Consider the following 23,488-nt stretch of genomic DNA (forward strand, 5'->3'; position numbering starts at 1 on the left):
ATAACTAAAATACTCTTAATGAGTAGATGTGCAAAAAGAAACATAAAAAAGTAATTTCAAAATTTTATTATATTTTTAATTAAAATAAATATGGTTTTTATTAACCGTGTTAAAATAACCGTTATATTAAAAATATTTATATAAAAGTAGTGTTTTATGATGATATAAAAATAAATATAAATTTTAAGAGAGTATTTACGTAAATTTAAAATGTTAGATGGATATTCATGCCAAAAAAAAAAAAAACCCCATAATTAAATTATTTGATCAATTTATTCTATAGTAAAATTTTATATTGGAGTTTCTCTACAAACAGCGACCTAGTAATAATTTTTCCATTAACATTCACTTTAGCGCGGTGCCCTCAAGTCTCCGACAAGCGAGGCTTCCTTCCTGTTTGAGAAAACAGCGTCCAGAGGGGGACGATTGTGGCCTTGGTGGTGTGCTGTGGCGACCTCGCTAATGGCACCACCGGAGATGGAAAGAAATCAGAGATCCATTTCACAGCGACGATGGGCATCAACCGAAGGTACGGTCTTGGCTTCTCCCAATTCTTTGCTTCTTGATTTCTTCCTCTTTTAATCAATCTGTGACGCTTGGTTTCTCTCGCTTTTTTGGATCATAATCTTTCGATTAGGCGAGAATATCCGTTTGTGATTGAAGAATTAGTTCATCCTTGCTTACTGGATTTTAAGAATCTTATTGCTTGACTCGAATCCTGCATTGCCTATTTAATATTATAGTTTATGGATCATGGACAAGGCAATGTCGACAATTTTTTTGACTGTTGCATCACAATCTTTCAATTGTGCACTAAATTTTTTTTCATGATCATCGTCTACTGTATTACAAACTTTCTATTAGTGGTTTTAGACTTCGCCATCGCTCTTTCCAACCAGTATAATATGACTAGAAGTACAGTAGTATAGGGTTTAGGGATGGATCATGGCCAAGGATAACATTGAGAACCCGTCTTCCTGTCTTTTATTTGAAGTTGGGGCAAAAAGAAAGAGCTGTTTCTTGGAGAAGATTTATCTTTTTTTATCGCCTCTGGAAGTTGGGATACTTCATGGAGATGGCAAATGTGAATGCAAAGAGCAACCCAAACCCGATGATTACACCTGAGGCCAGTACCCAATAGTAGTCATCCAAGAATCCAGGCCACAAGTCTCGCCGGATTCGAGATTGTCCGTCAAATCTCCAAATTTGGAGACAAGCAGTCGATATAAGCTCCGAGAGACTGGGCATGCCCAATAATACCATTTCCACCATTCTGGAATTCTCCATGAATGAGTGGCCAGGAGTCGTTGCATGGATGTTGCATTGATCTTCCTCTCAAGAATTGAGAGAAAGCATGGGGCTCTGAAAGACTTACCATATGAGGGATTGACAAGCCAGCAAAAAGATTCGATATATTATAGAAGATGATGAAGAATAATGCACTAAATTGTAAATTGGGACTCAAGGTGACCACCATCATCCCATAAAATTTGTAGTATAGGAGTGTGAAGTATGTGAAAAATAAGGTCCAGAAGAACTTGGAAGCCTTCCACTCACACCCAAACAGGACATATACTACGGGAACATATATGCCTTTTCTCTGTAAAACACTGTTCAATAGCCACAACTGGTTGAATGGACAGAGAATTCTCTACCCCAACAAATAAAACAGCTTTATACATCGAACCCATGGCGTGGAACAGATCCTGTTTATTCTTCCTGCAGTTGCGATACTGGTCAGAGTAGCCATCTAATTAAACTAGACAATTTGAGCATCAAGAGGGCGAAATTAACCCCTCTAAAATTGTTCACCGGATTACCTTCTAGAGCCTAAATCCCAAAACATAGTTCCTATCATCAAGATGTTCGTGGTTATGTAGATCATGTTTCACACGTTTTATGGGGGTATTGCGAGCGCTGTTTCCACAGGCAAGCCACAGACTGAACAAGAAAGGATTGTGAGCACTCAGTTGGAAAATATAGATTGCTTGAACCTGCTGGAAGGGTGCTGAGATCCCTGATTAATGCTTTGTTCCTTCTGCATTGATTGTAGTATATAATCAGGTGTTAAGAGGCATAAGTTGTGACATTATGAGCCAAACTTAAAGAAGCATCAAATTGTCCGCTTGCTGAAACAAGTCAGAGTTCTTGTATACATGACCAAAGTTAATGCTGAATATCTCTTCTTGTGCAATTGTAGATATTTCCATCATCCATGTTGAGGGATTATGCCCATCTGCTTTTCTACTGACTCCTTCAATTTCCTTGACAAAACAAGATATTGTGGAAGTTGAAACTTGTAGTAGGATAAATTGTTTTCTGCTTTTTATTTTTTCGTGTGTGGGAAGTGCTTCAGTTTGGCTCTTTAGCTATTATTAATGCCTTTTTTTTTTTTTTTTGCTAAAAATTATTAATGCCTTTAACATGGAGAAAATTCAACATACGAAGAAAGTCAGACACAGCAATCCAAGGAATGAACTGGCACAAACACTGTAACCGTGCTTGTTGCAGTATCAATTTCAGCTGGTACGTGAAGCCATAAGGAGAACAACAGCGACTCGTATACTGTAACATTAGAAGCATGGATGTCCTGTTCACAGTATCCTGATGTGCAAGCAAATATTTCTTGCTTCTTGGAGTATCCAGACACAGTAATGTTTCTCTCAATATATCCACCTGTTTTCCTTCGAGCTAGCACATCCATTAATGTAGTCTTTCCGGCACCATTAATGCCCATTAGAGCTGTCAGGACTCCTGGCCTGAAAGCTCCACTCACACCCTTTAAAAGTACGAGCTGATCTTCTTGAAAACCCTGTGCTTTCATTTCCTGCAGGTGCAGTTCAAGAGGAAATATTAGTTTGTTTCTTAATAGTTATACCATCGGAGGGCTTAGGCATATCTAAAGATCTATGTTGTCGCCAATGTCTAATCTTTAGTTACCATTGGCATGTCTATGGAGTATCTTATGTTATCAAAAGTGATGGAAAGAACTCTTCGTTAATCAAGTAGCTCGTCTGCATGGGATGCCAAGGTCGATTGTCAGTGACCGAGATTCTGTATTCGTGAGTAATTTCTGGCATGAATTCTTCAAGCTTCAAGGCACCACGCTCCGCGTGAGTTCAGCATACCACCCTCAATCTGATGGCTAAACCAAGGTTGTTAATAGGTGTGTCGAACAATACCTCAGGTGCCTATGCAGCTGGTTTTCTAAGACATGGGAGTATAATTTAGCTTGGGCAGAGTACTGGTATAACACCACCTTCTATTCCACTATCGGAATGACACCCTTCCAGGCACTATATGGACGAGCACCACCAACGATCATCTGATACATGGAAGGACTCTTGGCTGTAGATGAGGTCAATAGAACCTTGGCCGCTCGAGACCAACTGATAAGGGAGCTGAAGGGCAACTTGGAGAGGGCGCAAGGTCGAATAAAGCAGCAGGCAGACAAGAAGCGAAGAGAAGTTACTTTTACAGAGGGGGAATGGGTGTTCCTAAAGCTTCCACCTTATCGACAGCAGACGATTTTCCGACGAGCTCACCAGAAGCTTGCCCAGAAATACTTCGGGCCATATCGCATTATAGAGTGCGTTGGACCAGTCGTAACAGAGGACGCGAAGGTTCATCTAGTGTTTCATGTATCGCTCCTCAAACGAAAACTAAGAGATGGGCAAGTCCCTTGTGAAGGACCACCACTCGTTCAAGAAGATGGACATTTTATGTTGGAGCCAGCCACTGTTAAGGACTATCGATGGGTCAAAAAAGGAGAGAAAATCATCAAAGAAGTCCTCGTACAATGGCGTTCGTTGCTTGAGGAGGACGCCGCCCGGGAAGAATACGACTAGCTGAAGAAACAGTACCCAAGAGCAAACCTTGAGGACAAGGGTTTGGCTGAAGGGGGAAGTGAGGATGATAGTGTTATTTTGATGATTAACAAGCAATTATCTAGAGTATATTATAAGTTAAATTGATACTTCATTTATAAGTTCATTACTCTCAGTATATTTGTATGAATTGATATAGATACATGTCTTTGTTCATTTGAATGAATCTAACCTTGAGATGCAGCAAAGTGTAGATTGAGTCGACCCAAAGGTTGATTGGGTCGACCTCGGCACATCAAGAAGTCATTTGGCACACTTCTGCAAAATTGGCACAGATGAACAGTGAGTTGGGTCGACCCAAGGTAAGCATGAGTCGACCCAAACTTCAAGAACCTCAAAACATGAAAGAAATATGTTCTCTGGATTTACTGAGAGGGTCGACCCAAACAGTGGTTGAGTCGACCCAAGCTTGAGTCGACCCAAACTCTGAGAGGGTCGACCCAAAGGCAAGACAGAAAGGCAGACAGAAAATGGTTCTCTGGAATTACTGAGAGGGTCGACCCAAGAAGAAGTTGAGTCGACCCAAGTGAACTTTGAGTCGACCCAAAGAATGGTTGGGTCGACCCATGGGAAGGAAGGCTGAAATTTCAAGTTTCTGTGTTTTCTGAGAGGGTCGACCCAAGGAATGTTTGAGTCGACCCAAGTGAATGTTGGGTCGACCCAAGGACAGGTTGAGCCGACCCAAACACGGGCTGAAGCATAACGGCTAGTTCTGCAGATGTACTTTTTGTCCTTCCCAAGGTCAGTAACGGCTAGTTTTTCAAATCTAACCATTGGGGCTTGTCCAAAGGATGTGGGAAGCTATTTAAAGAGGCACTATTCATCAGATAGAACAACTTTTGAAAGAGATATCAAAGAGTACACAAGAAAACAAAAGTGTCCTAATCTTCTTCATTCAAGTGCTTCATTCAAGAATCAAAGAAAGGGGTTGAGCAGATTCAAAGAGTCATCAAGAGCTCCATCCTCCCTTGAAGAGTGAAGCATCCTTGACAAAGAAGAGCAAAGCCACTTCAAAGCGATAAATACTTTCTAACTCTTCTTTGTAGTTAATATTGTTTCATTTGCTCATTTAGGAGTTTGAATCTTTCCTTTTTGTTTATCAAACTATTTGTAAAGGTTCGTTGGTGAGCCCGTAAAACCAACAAAGGTTTTTGGTGAACCCGGAAAACCAAAGTGTATAGGTTCGTTGGTGAGCCCGCAAAACCAACAAAGATTTTTGGTGAACCCGGAAAACTAAAGTGTATAGGTTCGTTGGTGAGCCCGTAAAACCAACAAAGGTTTTTGGATTGTGAGCCCGGAAAACAATCCAACTGTAATCCGCGAGATTATAGTGAATTCCCAAGGGGTCGCTTGGGGAGTGGACGTAGGTGCTAAGGAGAGCACCGAACCACTATATATTGTTGTGTTTGTGTTGTGCTTGTGTTTACATTTATTCTTGCATTATCTTCCATCTTTGTTCTAGTTTAACTCATTCAAATAATCTAAGAAAGCAACCACCGCACTTAATTAAGAAAGCTTTTAAAACACCAAAATTGAGAAGAAATCAATTCACCCCCCCTCTTGGATTGTCACCTTGGGCAACAAGTGGTATCAGAGCAAGGTGCTCCAATAGTACTCATTGATCTCACAATCAAGAGTTAAAGATCATGACAACCCAAGTGGGATGTTCTATAAGTGAGGGACAATCCACAAATAGACCACCTCTATTTAATGGCACAAACTACACACAAACTACACATACTGGAAAGCTAGGATGAGGATATTCATTCAAGCTTTAGACTATGAATTATGGTACATTGTTACTAGAGGCCCTCACTCACTCTCTCACACTATTAATGAAAAAGACTTAGCACAATTGAATGCTAATGCTATGAACATACTATATTGTGCTATCCATGAAACTGAATTTAATAAAATCTCTGCATGCTTATCTGCTAAGAAAATCTGGGATACTTTAGAAAATATTTATGACAAAATTCAGATTAGCTCACATGTGTTTCAATTACACACTAACAGTGAGCCTGCAGAAAAAGATGTTGAATCTCCCAATCCGGAAGAAAGAACAACAAATGAAGAATTCGGTGATGAAAACAAGGACCCATACCCAAACACCGAAAAATTCAAAAGCTTCCTAAAGACAAAGAAGAAGAGGAAGCAAGAAGAAAGGAAGAAAGAGATAAAAAGCAAAAAAGCCTTGACCAAGAAAGAGTCAAGCAAGAAAATGAAAGTGAGGAGCAACAATAATGATACTAGCTCCAAAGAACTACAAGAGGTAACTAACTTATGCCTTATGGCACAAGAAGATAAGGTAAAATCTGAATCTGATTTCACACCTAATGAATTTCAGGAAGAATTCTCTTATGATGAACTATTAAATGCTTTTCATGATTTGTATGGTGAATGTAGGAAATTAGCTACGAAAAATAAAAATCTTAAAAAGCTAAATCTGAAAATGTCAGAAGAAAGAAATTCTTCCGCTGAAATGAAAGACAAATTAAATTCTGAGAATGAACACTTAAGATTAAATTCGGAAGAATTGATTCAGAAAAATCAGAATTTAATTAAAGAAAATCAAAACTTAAGTGAAGAAGTTAACCAATTGAAATATTTTATTAACAAATTCACTGTAAGTTCAGAAAGATTAAAAACGATGTTTGAAAGCCAACATGCTGTTTTTGATAAATCAAGACTTGGCTGGATTCCTTTGCTCAATAATAAACCCCTAAAGAAAAAGGTTATCAATTCGCCAAGCAAACCATTAAATAATATAACTTATTTCAAACATAAAAAGATTGGGCATAAAAACTTTACCTATGGTTCTAATATGAATAAATCAAATGGTAAAGTTATTACGATTAAACAGATTTGGATTCCAAAAGGAACCATATGCACTAACCCTCAAGGACCCAAGCAAGCTTGGGTACCCAAAATGAAAATATGAGGGTGTAGATGTAGGTGTGCCAAGCTACCCATGGAATAAATGAAATTTTCATACAAATGGGTGCGTTGACACATAATTAAAGATAAGTCTCAATTTATTCATTAAATCTAGTATAAGGTTTAACATTCTACTTCATGTATTGAAATTATCTTTTTATGAAATTACGTACTCTCTGCATCAAAGTTTTTAAATGCCTCATATGTTAAATCTTATCTCAACGATTTTAGCATGAAACTTTCTAGTGCTGGCATCATGATAAGAAAACAATGAATGGATATATATATATATAATCTTCTTCTTCAAGTTTACAAAATCTAAATTTCCTCTCTAGTATAAACATTTGATGCTGATTTCATACCTTCATGTTAAAACTTTATTGAGCATAATACTTATGAAATCTTATTTAATTATTTGTGAAGGTATGAGTATAATTTATCATTATATCACTCATTCCTTATGTGATTATTTGAAATATATTATGATTTACTCTATAAGTCGCATGTATGCATCATATGTTTCAATCATAAATGATTAATGTGTCGTGATCATAATGGGAATTCTACTAAAAAGTTTTATAACAATGGATTGTTTTTTCTTTATAAGTAATTCTCAAGACTATTCTAAAAATCTAAGATTAATAAATCTGATCTTTAAAGTGTTTCATTTAGTATAATCATTGTATCCTTGATTGAATGATTAATATCCTTACATAAAATTATCTCAAATTCTACTGATTAATGTTAACACGTCATGTTTAATCTGAGCATAAAAATATTCTAAAAGTATGAATATTAATTCCTTTGAACCATCTCCCATAAGTCAAATGTAAAATCTTAATTAATCTAAAAGAAAATTGCCTATCTCTCTGAAACAAGATTATTTGTATTGAAAGCTGAATCATAACCAGAATTTTGATAGAAACAACTATTTAAGATAATTTGATTAAAACTTAACTGGTATATCTTATTGATAATTATCTTAAGCAAATAGAATCTAAGCTAAATTGCTTCTGAAAATAAGAAATTGGTTTGACTTTGATAAATCTTCCTATTGCCTCACATGGGTGTCCTTGAACCATATTATTTAATAAAATTATCTCTTTAGTTCAAGTGACTTGTGCTTGCTTATATTTAGGCAATCTCTTGAGTAGAGTGACTCAAATTCAATCATTGTCATATCTTATGACAAGTCATATAGTTATGAAATATGTTGTATGAATATTCTTGTATCTTGGACAACCTAATGACTTGCCTTCAAGAAAGGAAAAAGATTCTACTAATGATGCAGGATCTATAAGCAAGAAATGAGAGATTTCAACTTGAAGGACACCTCCACGTAAGGTACAATAAACATTCATATGCAAACAAAAGAGAGAACTTTCTTCAGCCAAAAGTTTATACATGAGAAGTCTATTAAGTATTTGACTTAAAGAATGCAGAATAAATCGGTAATTTCATATATCTCTCTTATAAATCAGTTGAGCAAAGTCATATTGTGGCATGATTAAAGTCCTTAATTACTAATTTCTTGATATCATGTCTACATATATTTTGACTAACTTATGCTTTTGAAATTTGTTTCATGGTTTGCCTAAATTGAAATATACTCTTGCGTGTATAATGCATAACCATGAAATACACAAGTGTATGCCTCAAATCTCTAATTCAGAATAACTTGTGATAAGCTATGAATTATTGGGCATAATGAAATACTGTTTACATGATATATATTTATATGCAGCATATTAGATTATTTTTTTTAATTATTCTGCTCTTTCATGTAATTACTTGAAAATAACAAAAAGAGAGAAATATAAAGAAAAAGAAAATGAACATTGTTCGGGAGAAGTAAAAGCTAAGTAAATACTTTAATCTTAAGAAAAAGCAGAGCAAGCATAATATATTCAGCATATTTGTGAGACTTGTGTGAGCATTCTTTTGGAAGGGATAAAATTCGTAATTTATTATATTTAAATAGGGAGAGTTTGGAGTGAATATCTTGTTGTTAAAGAAAACGGTTTAACCTTTCTATTTTGCTCATCATAGGGATGGTGTCAATGGGGAGGCTAGTGGTAGTACCCGGCACTATTTGACCCAACTATTCGGTGTAGGGTATATTAGGGACGGCACAAGAGGGAGGCTAGTGGTAGTACCTCGTGCCCCTTCCAACTCCACCGGATAGGGAGCAAATAGAGTATAGAGCATAGAAAAGTAAAACCAAAAGAAATGAAGATTAGAATATTCACTGAGTGGTCAAAGGAAGAAATTCAAAAATGAGGAAATGAATGACAAGATAAATGAAAGTATATAAAAAGCTTGTGAAAAGCCAAATGAAGTTTCGATCACTTGAAAACACACCTTAAGGATAAAAGCTTAAACTTAATTTAAAAATGCTTCTATCGTTGCATTTTTATAACTTTCATTATATACTTCAATGATTGCATCATTTTGGGGAATAACTCAATATGATTTCTAGATGAAAACTACGGTTTAAGAAAAATAGAATTACTTTGGATACTTTGGTTGTTTGCTCCGATACGCATCTGAAACATATCATTTTTTTATCCTATAAGTGTACTGAAATTGGTCTAAATGATGTGTTTTTCAATGATCTTGATTGCAAATAAATGGTTCTAAACATATGATATTATTTTGATATTAAAAAGATTTATGGTGCTTCATATATACATTGCTGAAAAAAAAACTATGACTAAGAAATTAATATTTTGAATATACACTCCTACATAATTAAATGCTTCTATCATTAAAAAGAAAAGCTATTTTTAAGAAGAGAGTTAATGATCCTAAAGCTTAGAATATTTCAACTCACTTCAATAATTCTTATAGGAAAGAAAATGTAATTACTTTTGAAAGAAATTTGAGCTTCAAAAGAATTATTTTCTGATTAATATTTCCATACATATTAAAAAAATAAAAGAAAATATAATTTATTCTTGAAAGATTAAAAAGAGTGATTGCTATAAATTTTGAAAAATTCTAGATCACTCTACATTCTTGATATTATAGAAGAGCAAAAAAAAAAAAAAGGTTTGAAAGAAAATGCATCTTTTGAGGGGGAGCTTTAAATACTCAATCTCTTTATTGAAAATTATCTTCAAACTCTAAACTCTCAAATGGAATGATTAATTAAGAGGGAGAAAGAAAATTTCAGAGTGAGAGATCATATAGAACTTAATCGTATAAATTCGCATCTAAAGATGAGACAAAGAATACTAAATGTAAAGTGGTAGTAAACTTTGTGCTTCATTGAATATCTTTTGAAAGTTGGATTTCCATCTGTATTCATCGGTAAATCATTTATTTCTGAAAATTTAATTGAAAAGGATTCCATCTGTCTTAGATTTGAAAAATATCTTTGGAATCTACATTTAGAGATCTCTTTTGGCTCACATCTTAAATGTCTCATTTCTAAAACCAAACATATAGAAATAAGATATCATTTTATTAGGGATCATGTGCAAAATGGAAATATATGTATTGAGCATATATGTACGGAAAAACAATTAGCTGACATATTCACAAAACCCTTGAGTGAAGATAGAGTCTGCACGCTAAGGAGGAAATTAGGCATATGTGATCCTTTTTATTGAAGAGATATAAAAGGGAGCAAGCAGTCTCATGATACATTCCTCCCATTTCTAAAAATCCATGAAACATGAGTCAAATTTGTTATCCATAGATTCCTTACTCATGTATCATTGTCCCATAAAGAGTTTATAAGGACTGGAAGCAAGGAAAACTTTTTAGAAGCAAAAAGGAAGAGAAAAGAAAAAGTCTGCACTTGGGTCGACCCAACCCAGAATAGGGTCGACCCAACGTTGAGTCGACCCAAGAAAAATCTTGAGTCGACCCAACGTCGGGACCCCACTGTTAAAAGGGGACCCGAGAGCATTTCTAGGGCACTGTTTGCCCTTTGTCTTCTTCCGAAAAACCTTTTTCCCACTCTCAAATCTTCTCCAATCATCTTCAAACAGTAGATTTCCTTGAGATCTTAGAGAAATGGGACCCAAAAGAGCCGTAGCCAAGAGATCCGGAAGAGTGACGCGGATCCAACGGGAGGAAAGGCAACCTACCGAGCCATCTCCCGTGTCTCCACGACGTGAGGCACGTGCGGAGGGCCCTCCTCCTCCTTCCCCCTCAGTGATACTTGCAAGATTTGCGGGGAGGCCGGTTACAACGGGGAGAAGGATCCATTCCGAGTTCTTCAATCAAGAAGGGTTTCGGATTTGGGAATGGATCCAAAGGCAAGGTTGGAAGTATCTTTGCTCCCTAGATGTGGTTATCTACCCCGGATTGGTACAAGAGTTCTATGCCTTCCTCAAAACTGGTATGGGAGGGCTTGTTTCGGAAGTTCGAGGGGTTCGAATTCGAGTTTCCGAGGAGAGCTTGAGTGAGCTACTTCATCTACCCTGCATAGGAGCCACTCCGGAAAAGCCAGAAAACAAAATGAGAGCTCTACAGTTGATAATGGAAAATAAGAACTTCGACTTTTCCACGAAGGTAATAGCTAGTTCTCTTTCCGCTGAAATGAGATTACTGCTCAATATGATCAATAGGATTTTATTTCCAAAGACCGGGAGATTCGATCTCATCACAGAGCGAGATCTAGCTGTGATGGAGTGTATGATTCGGGGGATTCCCCTAAATCTTCCGGCTATGATACTGAGACAGATGAGGAAGGTAATGTGCAGCAACAGGGTATCACTACCTTATGGTATGATACTCACCTTGATTTTCCGTCAGCACGGTTTACCTCTCGAGGAGGAGGCATCCAAGAGTCTGCATCATACTGATACATACACTGCACGGACACTTATACGCATGGGATATGAGAAAGTGAACGGGCAGTGGATTCACACTGGAGCAGGCATTCAGGGTGAGGCGCCAGAGGGAGATGCACCAGAGGATGAGGATGAGGAGCATATGGATCATCCTACTGCACCCTCAGAGGCTGGACCATCGTCATCCGTTCCTCCGACAGATACGGATGAGTTCTGGAGCAGGATGACTGAGCTCATGTCAGCTCAGGCGAGGACTATCACTGACGGGCTGACGAGCCGATTGGACGTCCGGTTGGATTTCATGTCTGCTGAGATCAGTGATCTGAGGCAGCAGATAGGAGCACTCCGGAGAGAGAGAGACCCATGGACCATCTGTGCCACAGGCTGCTGAGTCAGAGATTTCGGCACAGAGTCATCCAGCTCGTCGTGCTCCACGCCAGACACAGTCTCACCAGGCTCGACCTCCCCTCGCCACGTACACTAGGAGGATGAGGACTAGATCCCAGCCGTTAGAGTCTCCCTAGGCTGATCTTAGCATCTATGTTTAGAGCCTAGGCTAGATATCTAGTTCTCATATGTATCTTGCTTTTATCATGTATCTTTAAATCTTGATTAAGGAACATTGTATCTGTTTTTTTGTTTTTGGACATGAATGTATGAAAATATTCCTATTTTGATCAATGAAGTTTGAAGTTTGTTGTTTATTGCATCTTTTCCATGTATCTTTTTGATGATAACAAAAAGGGGGAGAAGTAAAGAAAGAGTATTTATTTATTTTAGGAAGTAAAGAAAGAGTATTTATTTGAGAAGAAGTAAAGATCTTAGGTGAGAAGTAAAGATTTTGTGTAGATTAGATAAAGCAACAAAAAGGGGAGAAGTAAAGATATCTTTAGAGTAAGTAAAGAAAGAATAATAAGAGCAAAAGTAAAGAAAGTTAAAGAAAGGAGAAGTAGAGAAAAAGAAATAAGAATTTATGCAAAAAAAGAGAAATAATTGGGCAAACAAATTAAAAATCATATAAGAAAGCTTATACATCTAAGGGGGAGCAATTTGTAACAATGAAATTGATTAAATCAAAAATTTCTATCAAATTTTAGAATTTGGTACATATAAATTCAGAATTTGGCACGCACCTCTCGCACCCCGATACATAACCTGAAACTCATATTTTATCTCAAATTTTTGAAGTTTCATCGCTAATAAATTATAAATGAAAAGGGGAGCAATTCAAAGAGTCAAATTGGCAACATTTAAATAATATAGGGGGAGATTTCACTCTTATATATGAAAAGCTGAAATTCAGCAATTTAAACCCTTTTATAAACTGTTTTTAAAGACAAGTATCAATAGGCTTATATTCTTTATTTTGTAATCATCAAAAAGGGGGAGATTGAGAATGATAGTGTTATTTTGATGATTAACAAGCAATTATCTAGAGTATATTATAAGTTAAATTGATACTTCATTTATAAGTTCATTACTCTCAGTATATTTGTATGAATTGATATAGATACATGTCTTTGTTCATTTGAATGAATCTAACCTTGAGATGCAGCAAAGTGTAGATTGAGTCGACCCAAAGGTTGATTGGGTCGACCTCGGCACATCAAGAAGTCATTTGGCACACTTCTGCAAAATTGGCACAGATGAACAGTGAGTTGGGTCGACCCAAGGTAAGCATGAGTCGACCCAAACTTCAAGAACCTCAAAACATGAAAGAAATATGTTCTCTAGATTTACTGAGAGGGTCGACCCAAACAGTGGTTGAGTCGACCCAAGCTTGAGTCGACCCAAACCCTGAGAGGGTCGACCCAAAGGCAAGACAGAAAGGCAGACAGAAAATGGTTCTCTGGAATTACTGAGAGGGTCGACCCAAGAAGAAGTTGAGTCGACCCAAGTGAACTTTGAGTCGACCCAAAGAATGGTTGGGTCGACCCATGGGAAGGAAGGCTGAAATTTCAAGTTTCTGTGTTTTCTGAGAGGGTCGACCCAAGGAATGTTTGAGTCGACCCAAGTGAATGTTGGGTCGACCCAAGGACAGGTTGAGCCGACCCAAACACGGGCTGAAGCATAACGGCTAGTTCTGCAGATGTACTTTTTGTCCTTCCCAAGGTCAGTAACGGCTAGTTTTTCAAATTTAACCATTGGGGCTTGTCCAAAGGATGTGGGAAGCTATTTAAAGGGGCACTATTCATCAGATAGAACAACTTTTGAAAGAGATATCAAAGAGTACACAAGAAAACAAAAGTGCCCTAATCTTCTTCATTCAAGTGCTTCATTCAAGAATCAAAGAAAGGGGTTGAGCAGATTCAAAGAGTCATCAAGAGCTCCATCCTCCCTTGAAGAGTGAAGCATCCTTGACAAAGAAGAGCAAAGCCACTTCAAAGCGATAAATACTTTCTAACTCTTCTTTGTAGTTAATATTGTTTCATTTGCTCATTTAGAAGTTTGAATCTTTTCTTTTTGTTTATCAAACTATTTGTAAAGGTTCGTTGGTGAGCCCGTAAAACCAACAAAGGTTTTGGTGAACCCGAAAAACCAAAGTGTATAGGTTCGTTGGTGAGCCCGCAAAACCAACAAAGATTTTTGGTGAACCCGGAAAACCAAAGTGTATAGGTTCGTTGGTGAGCCCGTAAAACCAACAAAGGTTTTTGGATTGTGAGCCCGGAAAACAATCCAACTGTAATCCGCGAGATTATAGTGAATTCCCAAGGGGTCGCTTGGGGAGTGGACGTAGGTGCTAAGGAGAGCACCGAACCACTATATATTGTTGTGTTTGTGTTGTGCTTGTGTTTACATTTATTCTTGCATTATCTTCCATCTTTGTTCTAGTTTAACTCATTCAAATAATCTAAGAAAGCAACCACCGCACTTAATTAAGAAAGCTTTTAAAACACCAAAATTGAGAAGAAATCAATTCACCCCCCCCTCTTGGATTGTCACCTTGGGCAACAGGAAGGGATGATGGGTGCACTAGATCTCAGCGGGTCCGGAGACCGAACCCGCGTTACCTAGTGTCCATCAACCATGTTCCACACGGAGATGCCGAAGCTCAAGGGAGTTTGTTGGGTCAAGTAAAGGAGTCGACCACTGGCCATGCATGAGGGCCACGTGAAGAAGGAGGCTCCGCCACGGTTGCTACGGGAGCAGAAGGTCGTTCATCGGCGTCTTCGGCGTCCGTTGCCTTGTACCCCGAGTATTCTGTGGGTTAGTTATCTTCGTGACTTTAAATAGGGATGGGAGAGGGGAAGCTAAGTAGAGAGTTGGTTTGCTCGAGTGTAATGGGTTGCCCTCACCTAAAGTAGAGCCCTATTAATAAAAGTATTCCCTTATTCCATTCGACGTCTCTCTCTCTCTCTCTCTCTCTTACACACACACACACACTCACTCACTCTCTCTCTGATTGGGACCTATCACTTTTTCTTTTGATGCCCCATCTTTTGCATATCGGCTCCAACAACCTTCTGGTCAGTTCCTGCAAGGATTGCTTTTCTTGCACGGTTGTGTGTTGGCAGCTTCTCAAGAGCAGCCCATCTGAGAGCCTCTTCATCATTTTGTTCTCTCAAAGACTGCGAGAATATGGTCTCTGAACTCTTTTCTTGCACGCAAGCCCCCAATTTTATGTGCTCTTATGGCCTCCGTTGAGTTAACTGAAGACTTGCAAAAATTAAGAAACTGATGGCGTGGTATTCCGGACTTTCTTTGGCAATATCCGACAAAATTATTTGTTGGCTAGTACTCAATCTTCGACAGGGGAAAAGGGAACTCTTGTCATTCAGTATGTCTCTTCTTGCAAAACCAAAAGGAACCCAATTCAGTGATGTGGAAAGTGATAGGACGCATGCAAGGCTACCTCTCAAAAGTTTATGGGCTTTCTGGAGCACCAGAGTTGAAATGCTAAAGGTGTTTAAATAGCAGAGAAGCTTGAGATTACTCGTGTCCTGACAAGGGAACCAGTGCATCTGAAAGACATTTGAAGAAGGAAATGCATGAGAATTTTGCTGGCTTTTCTAATCATAAACCATTCATATGTGCATATGTTCAGGTGGCTCGTTTTCAATTCAAATGTTCAAGTACATTTTTTGGTTGTGTTGATTGATATCTCCTTTTTTTTTTTATTTTATAGAGACCAGTTTGATGCAGAGCTAGAGACTTTCATGATATTGAATTACTACATTTGTCAAGTTCATGTTAACTGCATTTGAACAATTACTTTTATTAATTCTGTGTTAGTTTGGTCATCATTTGTTATCATAGAACACAAAACTGAGCTGTTATAATAAAACTTAAAAACAATTGTTAGTTGAATGTATTACGCCATGTTTTTTTATCATGAAGCGGTAGGCAAAACTCAGAAGGAATCGTTGGTTGATGTATTACACCATGTTTTTTTTTTAACTATTAAGCAGGAGGCGTGAGGAGCAGTTTGCCAATTTTTCACTGCCATTCTCTTGAGGAGTAGTATTCTGCTCACTTTCGGTTCTTATTTATGTCTTGGATCATTTTTGCCCGTGTTCTTAATGATATCTTCTGGCTAGAATATAGCTATAGAAGGCTGATTGATTGTTATCTTGTTGAGAAAGTGTACAAATTTGCAGGAAGATTTCTTTTGAAAATATTTAATGGCTGATATGGGTTATCACAAAGCTTAATCGCTTGTTCCTGAATGTGGTCGATAACTTTGCTTTCCTCGTCCTTTTTTTTTGGATGACATAATAGTATTACAAATTGAACCAGAATTAGCTTAGCACTAAAGTTATGTTTGGTTGAAAGAAGTTGGGCTTCGAAATAAAAATGAGTGATTGTTTGGTTGAGAAAATTCTCATTCTCATTTTGATTTTTGAGGAATATTCAATCCTCCAAAATTCAATCTAGATACTTCTCTAATATTCAAATTTCTTTCCGATTTCGATTTTAATTACAAGCCAAGCATATTGAGGAATATAACCATTTTGATTGCATTTTAATTCATTTTGATTCCGAGTTCCGTGACGAACCAAACATACCCTAAAAATCGAGCTATTGCCACACAAAGATTTCTAAATTGGATTCCGCCGGCATCCTCCGATTTGACAAATTTTCTAGCATTTTTACCTTCATCTTGAGTTTGTTTCAAAAGCACTGATGATATGACTCGAAACTAATTCAATTTTTCACGGGAAGCCATTTGAAAACAGCCCTTCCCCAAAACTACAATATTGACGGGAAGGTTCTCTATGATCCAAGAACACCATCAAACACGAGGTCTTTCTCTCTTTTTGTTCTTCCCGTGAGGATCGAGACCTGTGGCCTTCCTGCACTCTCCCAAACATTCCTTCCATGTTTTCAGCTGGCACGCCATCTCGCATAGAGACAAAGCTTATTTTTGCCACATGCGGCAAGGGGAAGACGGTGAGCCACATATATCTAGGTTCACACGTGTAAGATGAGACGAATGGGTACAGCTCACTTATCTCACAATAATAATGTGCTTGTTAATATGATTCCAATCACATACTGAATTATGTGGAGTTGCTGACCTTAGTACTTTTATGACAATGGCATTCAAATTTCTGGAATATATAGAGTGTTTTTATTTCTCTTGTTCTTTTCTCTTTCATGTATTCCAACGATTCACTAAGCACTTTGGCCATCTACCATTTACTAAAATATTTCACACCAAACATTACAGCATCTATAACTCCTGGATCTTAACATCCTAAATGAAATAACGTGGTTTAATTTGGGAACCATCTCGAATGGTTCTTATAGAGATGTTGGTGTCTTCGTTGAATCGATGGGCCATAGTTTGAACGCAGTCAGCGGTGGTGTGTTCTGGGCCGGGCCTGTAACCCAGCAGGTACACGTGTCATCTCCTAAGCTGGGAATATAATCGTAATTCCGTACAATGCCGAGGGTATTATGCGACGGTTCAAAAAAGGGCGGTACCGGAGTGATCGCTATTTAGAGAACCCTGCTTCCCTCTTTCCTTGTTCTCCACTGGGGCGACAGGTCGAATGGCAAGTGTGACAGGAAGCTGGAGCGACCGCGCAAGAAATCCGCCGATCCCTCCTAATTCCGGTAATTTTCGACCCCTTTATTGGTCTCGAGATGATTTCTTGCCTCTCAATAACTTGATACGATCATCCTGGTCTCGCCCGTCAGCCCTAATTCTTTGATTTCTTGGAACTTGGATAGTATACGAGAAGTTTTTTTTTTTTCACTGATTTCTGGATGATGTGAAGTCGATTATTTCGTGATTTGGTTTGTGGATGCGATGCATGCGATTTAGACCATGTCATCCATGACTAATGTGGTTCTTCTTGATAGATCTGAATTTTGAGATAATGGTCGAGGCCGTAAACCCTGATTCTTAGATCGGTCCCTTTGATTTCTTGTTTGTTTCAGTCAACTTCATCGCATCTGCAACTATTTCCTGTTATTCCTAGAGGATGTTTAAATGGGTTATCCTGTAATCTCTATATGCCACGCACGCATGCGCTGTAGGCCATGTAACAATGTTATTTCTTTCTTCTTGTGTGCTTCTTCTTTGGTCTGACTCTTTTTTTCGTTGGAATTATCTGATCAAGAATTCAACGAGTCTGTATCTGAATCTCTATTTGTTGCTTGAGAATGGTTATAACCTTTCTTTTCTTTAAGGAAAAATGAAGGAAAGCACGATGATCAGAATTTTTTGTACTCATGGAAATCCGTGTATTGATATTTATTGGTGCTCTTGGGAACCATGTAAGTAGGGTTTGATCTGGAAAAGGGCGTGAAACTATTGGAGTTTTCAATTTTTTGGAATTGTTTGGGTTCTGGAAGTGTCAGAAATCTAGATTTTAAGATTGGTATGGATCTTGTGCACAAAAATTCCATGTAAAACAACATGAGTTCTGTGCAGATTTTATTCAGTTATTGCCACATTAGATTCTGCCTAATCTAGATTTTAAGATGACATGTTATTTGCCTCATGGTGAACTGAGAGTTGGTTCTTAATTTCTGTTCTACTCACTGACAACACATTATTTGCTTACATCACGAGATTTCTCTGTCACTTTGGTATCAAATGATTTGGAAATTCTATTCATTTGCTATCAATTCTGCTTGGTTGGGAAATTTATGGACAATTGCTTCTTGCTTCCTCTTTCATTGTATTTTATATTGTTTATTTTCTGTATATGACTGTGCTTATGTGTTTTGGAAGAACAGAGAATTTTGAGGGTATCGGATTAAAACTCTATGTGTGTATGATATCAAGTCGACCATACTGGACCTCCTTTTCCAGGTCAAGTGCCTGTCAAAACCATTCTTGCTATGTCACGTCCACTCAAAAAGTTGTGATTAGATAGCCATGATAACCTTCTTTCGGTGCATTCCTCTTTATCCTGTGTATGTTTTAGAGATTCCAAGAAAATGTATTGATATCTCTTTCCCTCTGTAAGGGGTGAAAGTCCTCAGCATTATGATGACAGATGGTTGAGGAGAAATGTTGGAGCATCTTAGTAATGCAACAATCTTCAGTAGCAGTTAGTTTCTTTAATATGTACACTTTCTTATAGGCAACAGCCTTTGAGATACTACATACATGATAATAGGTGCATGGACATATAAAATGCAATTTTATTCATTCAGTCATGCTTCAAGCCTTTACTGGAAAAGAAAAATGCTGCTATACTTCATTTTCTCTGGGTTTATTTTCTGTTTTACTGCATATTTTTTAATGTTCTTCTGCTTTGAGACCTTTTCTGTCACTGGTCTAATTTAAGTCATTCGGGGTGGCAATACTCTACTGGAACTCAATGTTCTATTTGCATGCAGAAATTAGCAATGGATTTCATACCCATCAGATCAGATAAAAGGGCAGTCTAATGTTTATGTTTGTTTCTGATGCCTAGGCTGGGACTCTGCTTTAAAATTTTATTGTATTCCAACTTTTGAGAAATAAGGCTTAACCACATATTCCATTTTATGCAGGTAGTGGAGTTTGCATGATGAATACATCATGGAGGGATAACCAGCATCCATCCTTCATTCTCTTCATTTCATCCTTCCTTAGTGCAAATTCATACCGTCTAAACTTCCTACCCATAGCCCCTGTAATTCTCATATCTTGTTTTGAGATTCATGCAACAAGTTCATCTGTCATTATGATCACTGGATTGTAGGATTTCATATTCAACAATGGCGGACTGTCGGTTGCTTTTATTTTCGTAATGAATTGGGACTCTGATAACGGATCTGCTGTCTTTAACAGGTATCTCAAACCCTATATTAATTAACTTTCCTTGTTATGCGATTGTTTGAATTTATTAGAATATGTACAGAGCTGAAAAATTGAAGAGGCAGTTCAGGCATCTGTATGTTGTCGTATCTGTCCCAACAAGGGAACAAAATGATTCTTTCAATCACTCATACTTCAAGTAGGTAGTAGAACTTTTCAAGGCCTGAAGCTTCTTCCTGGTTTGAGTGATTGTCAAGGACTTGGATGTTTGGTAATTAAGGTACGCTGTGGAACTTGGTAGCCCAACCTTCGTGCCAGTTCGTGATCCAGAGATGGGCTTTGAGAAGATTGTGAAGATAGCTCATGCTCGTGGGGGTATGATGTTGATCTCTATTGCTAGTCCAAGTTGTTCCTCTTTGAATGACACATAGCAAGCTAATCACTCATCTGCAGTATGCAAACGACAAGATGCCATCTCCATGATGAAGAATGAGGTCAGTTAATGAACTTTTTTCATTTTCCTTGTTTTCTAACATCCTTGTTTGTTTGAATAATGTACTGCTTCCATTTGAAAGCGTGAGCAAGCAGTGCAAGGAATGGACTTATTCCTCAGAGTGGTTACCTCCATACCTGGAATCGACAACCATGATGCAAATGCAGTAACTATCTTTTCCTTATCTGAGGCAATTGTGTATAGATATGTTGTTGACGATGGTTCTAAATTAGAAGGAAGTTTCCTTGGTCAGAAAACTGATTATGCCAGGGATGAGCATCACCAGACTCTTTATGACACATTTCCTGCTTCACTAATCAAGCTAGGAGAAATATAAATTTGTTAAGTATCTCAAATCCCTAAATAGTCCGGACCCTGCTTAATTTAAATTTCAAGTGCTATTATTGCAATTAGTGACATTTAGTCAATAATCACTGTCATTACATAGTCTCTGCAGCAACGACCTTTTGGCTTCTTAAAGCGAACATTGTTTCATTGTTTTTTATTGTGCAAAGTTCTGCCTATATGATACTTCTCCAAGTGCTGTGTTTTATCTTCTCAACATCCAAGAAATACTTGGTTTTTAAAGAAAACTAAGAAATTTTTGTTGCATTGCCTTGTAGCTTGCCCAAGCCATTGGTTCAATTGAAGCAATATCGAAAGCATCAAAGGGCTTTATTCTGGAAAATACAGACCTTTCAGCAGATAAAGCAGAAAGGATTGTAAGGTTCTTCAGAGATCCAAATTACTATCTCAGTCCAAAAATCAATTGATTGTAGAGGTTTGATTTTCATCTGGATTGACTAGCTATTTTCTGTTTCCAAGGATGAATATCACTGTTTTGGGATTTTGTTTGCTGTACCTACAAATCATGATTATTTTTTGACACTGCAAATTTCATAAGGTAAGCCACAATCGCGTGGGTGGTTGGGTGGTGTCCTGTGCGCGCAGGTGAATGTCTGTATGTGCATGTGTTACAGAGCTTTGTGCATGTGTTACAGAGCTTTATTAGATCCATAAGAATTAGAAAGTTCTGATAGCTGGAAGATCGAATGTTCTTTTTTTCTCCTTCCTAAGTCAATTTTCTTCTTACAAATAATTTTCTTAAGAAAACAGAGTGATTCCTCCAAATTCTGTGTTCAAATTAAAGAGAAGTTGAAAGAGTGATTCCTCCACAAACAGCCCCCATGGTTTCTTCATGGTTTGTAGCTACAGTAATATTTCCTCTTTCCAATATCAATAGGGCTAGGTATTTCCTACTGGGATATTCACGGGAGGCCACAATCTATGATTGGAAATGTGAATACATACAATGTTGTGCATCAATAGGGGATCAAATCATAGTTTGCTAATTGCATTACCTGCTGCTACTGCTCAATAGAAAATAGTGGAATTTATCGTCAGTTTTATAAAAGTCCATTTGTTCTCTCAATAATTTATGTTTAATAATAGTGAAAATGTGAATACCCTCTAGTAACTTTACCTTATCTTTTTTTCAAAGAAAATGCATATGGTTTATGGGGAAAAAAATCTCCTAGAATTGATGCTCTTTTTTTCTTGGTAAGTATTTCAGTAAGTCAATACCCTCATAAAATGGTCATACGTAGGTTTCACTGGTCACTTACGTTGAGTAATGGCTAACTTCATCAGAGAACCACTTTGATTACCTTTCATGAGTTTTCCCCCCTTCCCTCACCTTAGCAATTGGTCTCTGACTCTGTTCTTTGGTTTAGCTGCTTAGGGTATGTAAAAAATGTATTTATCAAACGGCAGTACTTCTTTAGTTGAAGCAAGTGATTCATCAATAACTAGAAAACAGACTGGCATAATTATGCATTATATTGTGTCCAATCACCACCGCTGGTATAACTAGTTGATTGCTTCTAGCATTATAGGTTTGGAAGTTTTGTATTTCCAAGGATTGGCAGTTCTTACTCTTAAGAGCCCATATTTTTTTCAAGTAATTTGATATTGTGATCAAATTAGGCACCACCATGTTCATGAATGGAAGATAACTGCCAGTGTGGTATTGCTTTTGTTTTATGGTTTACTTTTAGAAATCCAAGAAGAAAAATGAACAAGACTGAACAACATGTATGACAAAATCCTTCTAAACAAATAATTGTAAAATTTTTCAGAGCTTTTGGAAGCAAAGATTTATTGCTTTCAAAAATCACTCTCCATGTAGGAGGATTTAACTAATTTGTAAAGAAACAAAAACACAGAAGAAGCAACAATGCCAAACTTGCACAAACTTCATTTCTTATGTGCTTAGTCTCATAGAAGGATTTCTGATGTACTTGCATAAGTTATGAGTTGCCTTTGTTTTAAAGAATCTGTCATGTATTCGAATATTTGTGCATATCTCAGTGGTAGGATGGCAGGATGGCAAAAATGAACTACAGTTCTGGTGAATTTCTTGAGTTCCTTTTCCAGTGGCAATTCTTTCAGATAGGACAAGCTGTTTGATAATTAGGCCGATGTGCACATGATATCTGGCCATGCTTTCTGAACCTAGAGTTCCAAATCTTAAGCTGAATTGCAATCATGAGATTTTCTGCTGCTTATCTTTTTTGAGAAAAGAGATTTTCTGCACATCAAAGAGCTACAAATCCTAGTTATAATGTTCCATGATAGAAACATTTAGGAAAGAGGAGTTGTTTTTCTGCATTTTCTTTTATGGCATACAGATGGTTGTACAAGCTGCTTCATTGACTGATGACTCAGGTAAAAAGGTTATGGATTGGCTCTAGCAGGTTCAAATTATAAAGGGGTGATCTGATTAACCTGTCTCGTGTGGCTAAACCTGTTTAATAAATGGGCCGACGCAACACCTGGCAAATCTAAAAACTGTACAGAGATAAAGATGGTTTGTATGTCGAGCCTCTCTTTCTCTAACTTTTATTATTCCCGCCCCTTCCAAACCTTCTACTCCCAAGCTCTCCAAATAACACTTCTAAATCTTAGTCGAGTGCTAAGTGTCCTATGGCTCTACAAAGAAAGGTAAATGAATAGTAGGAGATAACAGCTTAGGAATAATTCCCTAACATGCATCAATATAAATAATTAGATATAGTATAACTATTTCAACAACATTAAAAATATTAACATCATGAAATGCATGTTTCAATTGATTTCTATTTAAATTTTCATATCTGCTGCT

The 23,488-nt window shown here is 37.4% G+C and overlaps 1 protein-coding gene across 4 annotated transcripts; it reads left to right on the forward strand.

Moving 5' to 3' along the window:
• The first annotated feature begins 369 nt into the window (after window positions 1-369).
• On the forward strand, window positions 370-21,657 carry LOC103696112 (protein PARTING DANCERS homolog). 4 transcript variants are annotated; one of them, XM_039121098.1, is made up of 8 exons: window positions 370-529; window positions 19,586-19,707; window positions 19,777-19,865; window positions 19,936-20,031; window positions 20,113-20,207; window positions 20,286-20,326; window positions 20,408-20,491; window positions 20,949-21,657. In XM_039121098.1, the coding sequence occupies exons 1-8, from the start codon at window positions 463-465 to the stop codon at window positions 21,096-21,098; spliced, it is 744 nt and encodes a 247-aa protein (XP_038977026.1). In that variant the 5' UTR covers window positions 370-462; the 3' UTR covers window positions 21,099-21,657. The 4 variants fall into 4 exon arrangements, with proteins under 4 accessions (XP_038977026.1, XP_038977024.1, XP_038977023.1 ...); XM_039121096.1 differs by having other exon boundaries at window positions 20,408-20,666; window positions 20,949-21,082; XM_039121095.1 differs by having other exon boundaries at window positions 20,408-21,657.
• The last annotated feature ends 1,831 nt before the right edge of the window (window positions 21,658-23,488 follow it).

This window comes from Phoenix dactylifera, unplaced genomic scaffold (assembly GCF_009389715.1).
Source record: "Phoenix dactylifera cultivar Barhee BC4 unplaced genomic scaffold, palm_55x_up_171113_PBpolish2nd_filt_p 000972F, whole genome shotgun sequence".
Classification (NCBI taxonomy): domain Eukaryota; kingdom Viridiplantae; phylum Streptophyta; class Magnoliopsida; order Arecales; family Arecaceae; genus Phoenix; species Phoenix dactylifera.

Bases quoted from the DNA above. Each gene is read 5' to 3' on its own strand.
- LOC103696112 (XM_039121095.1), top strand. From the start codon at position 463: ATGGCACCACCGGAGATGGAAAGAAATCAGAGATCCATTTCACAGCGA. The intron at 530-19,585 runs GTACGGTCTTGG...CATTTTATGCAG, and splicing joins ACGATGGGCATCAACCGAAG to GTAGTGGAGTTTGCATGATG. The intron at 20,327-20,407 runs GTCAGTTAATGA...TCCATTTGAAAG, and splicing joins TCTCCATGATGAAGAATGAG to CGTGAGCAAGCAGTGCAAGG.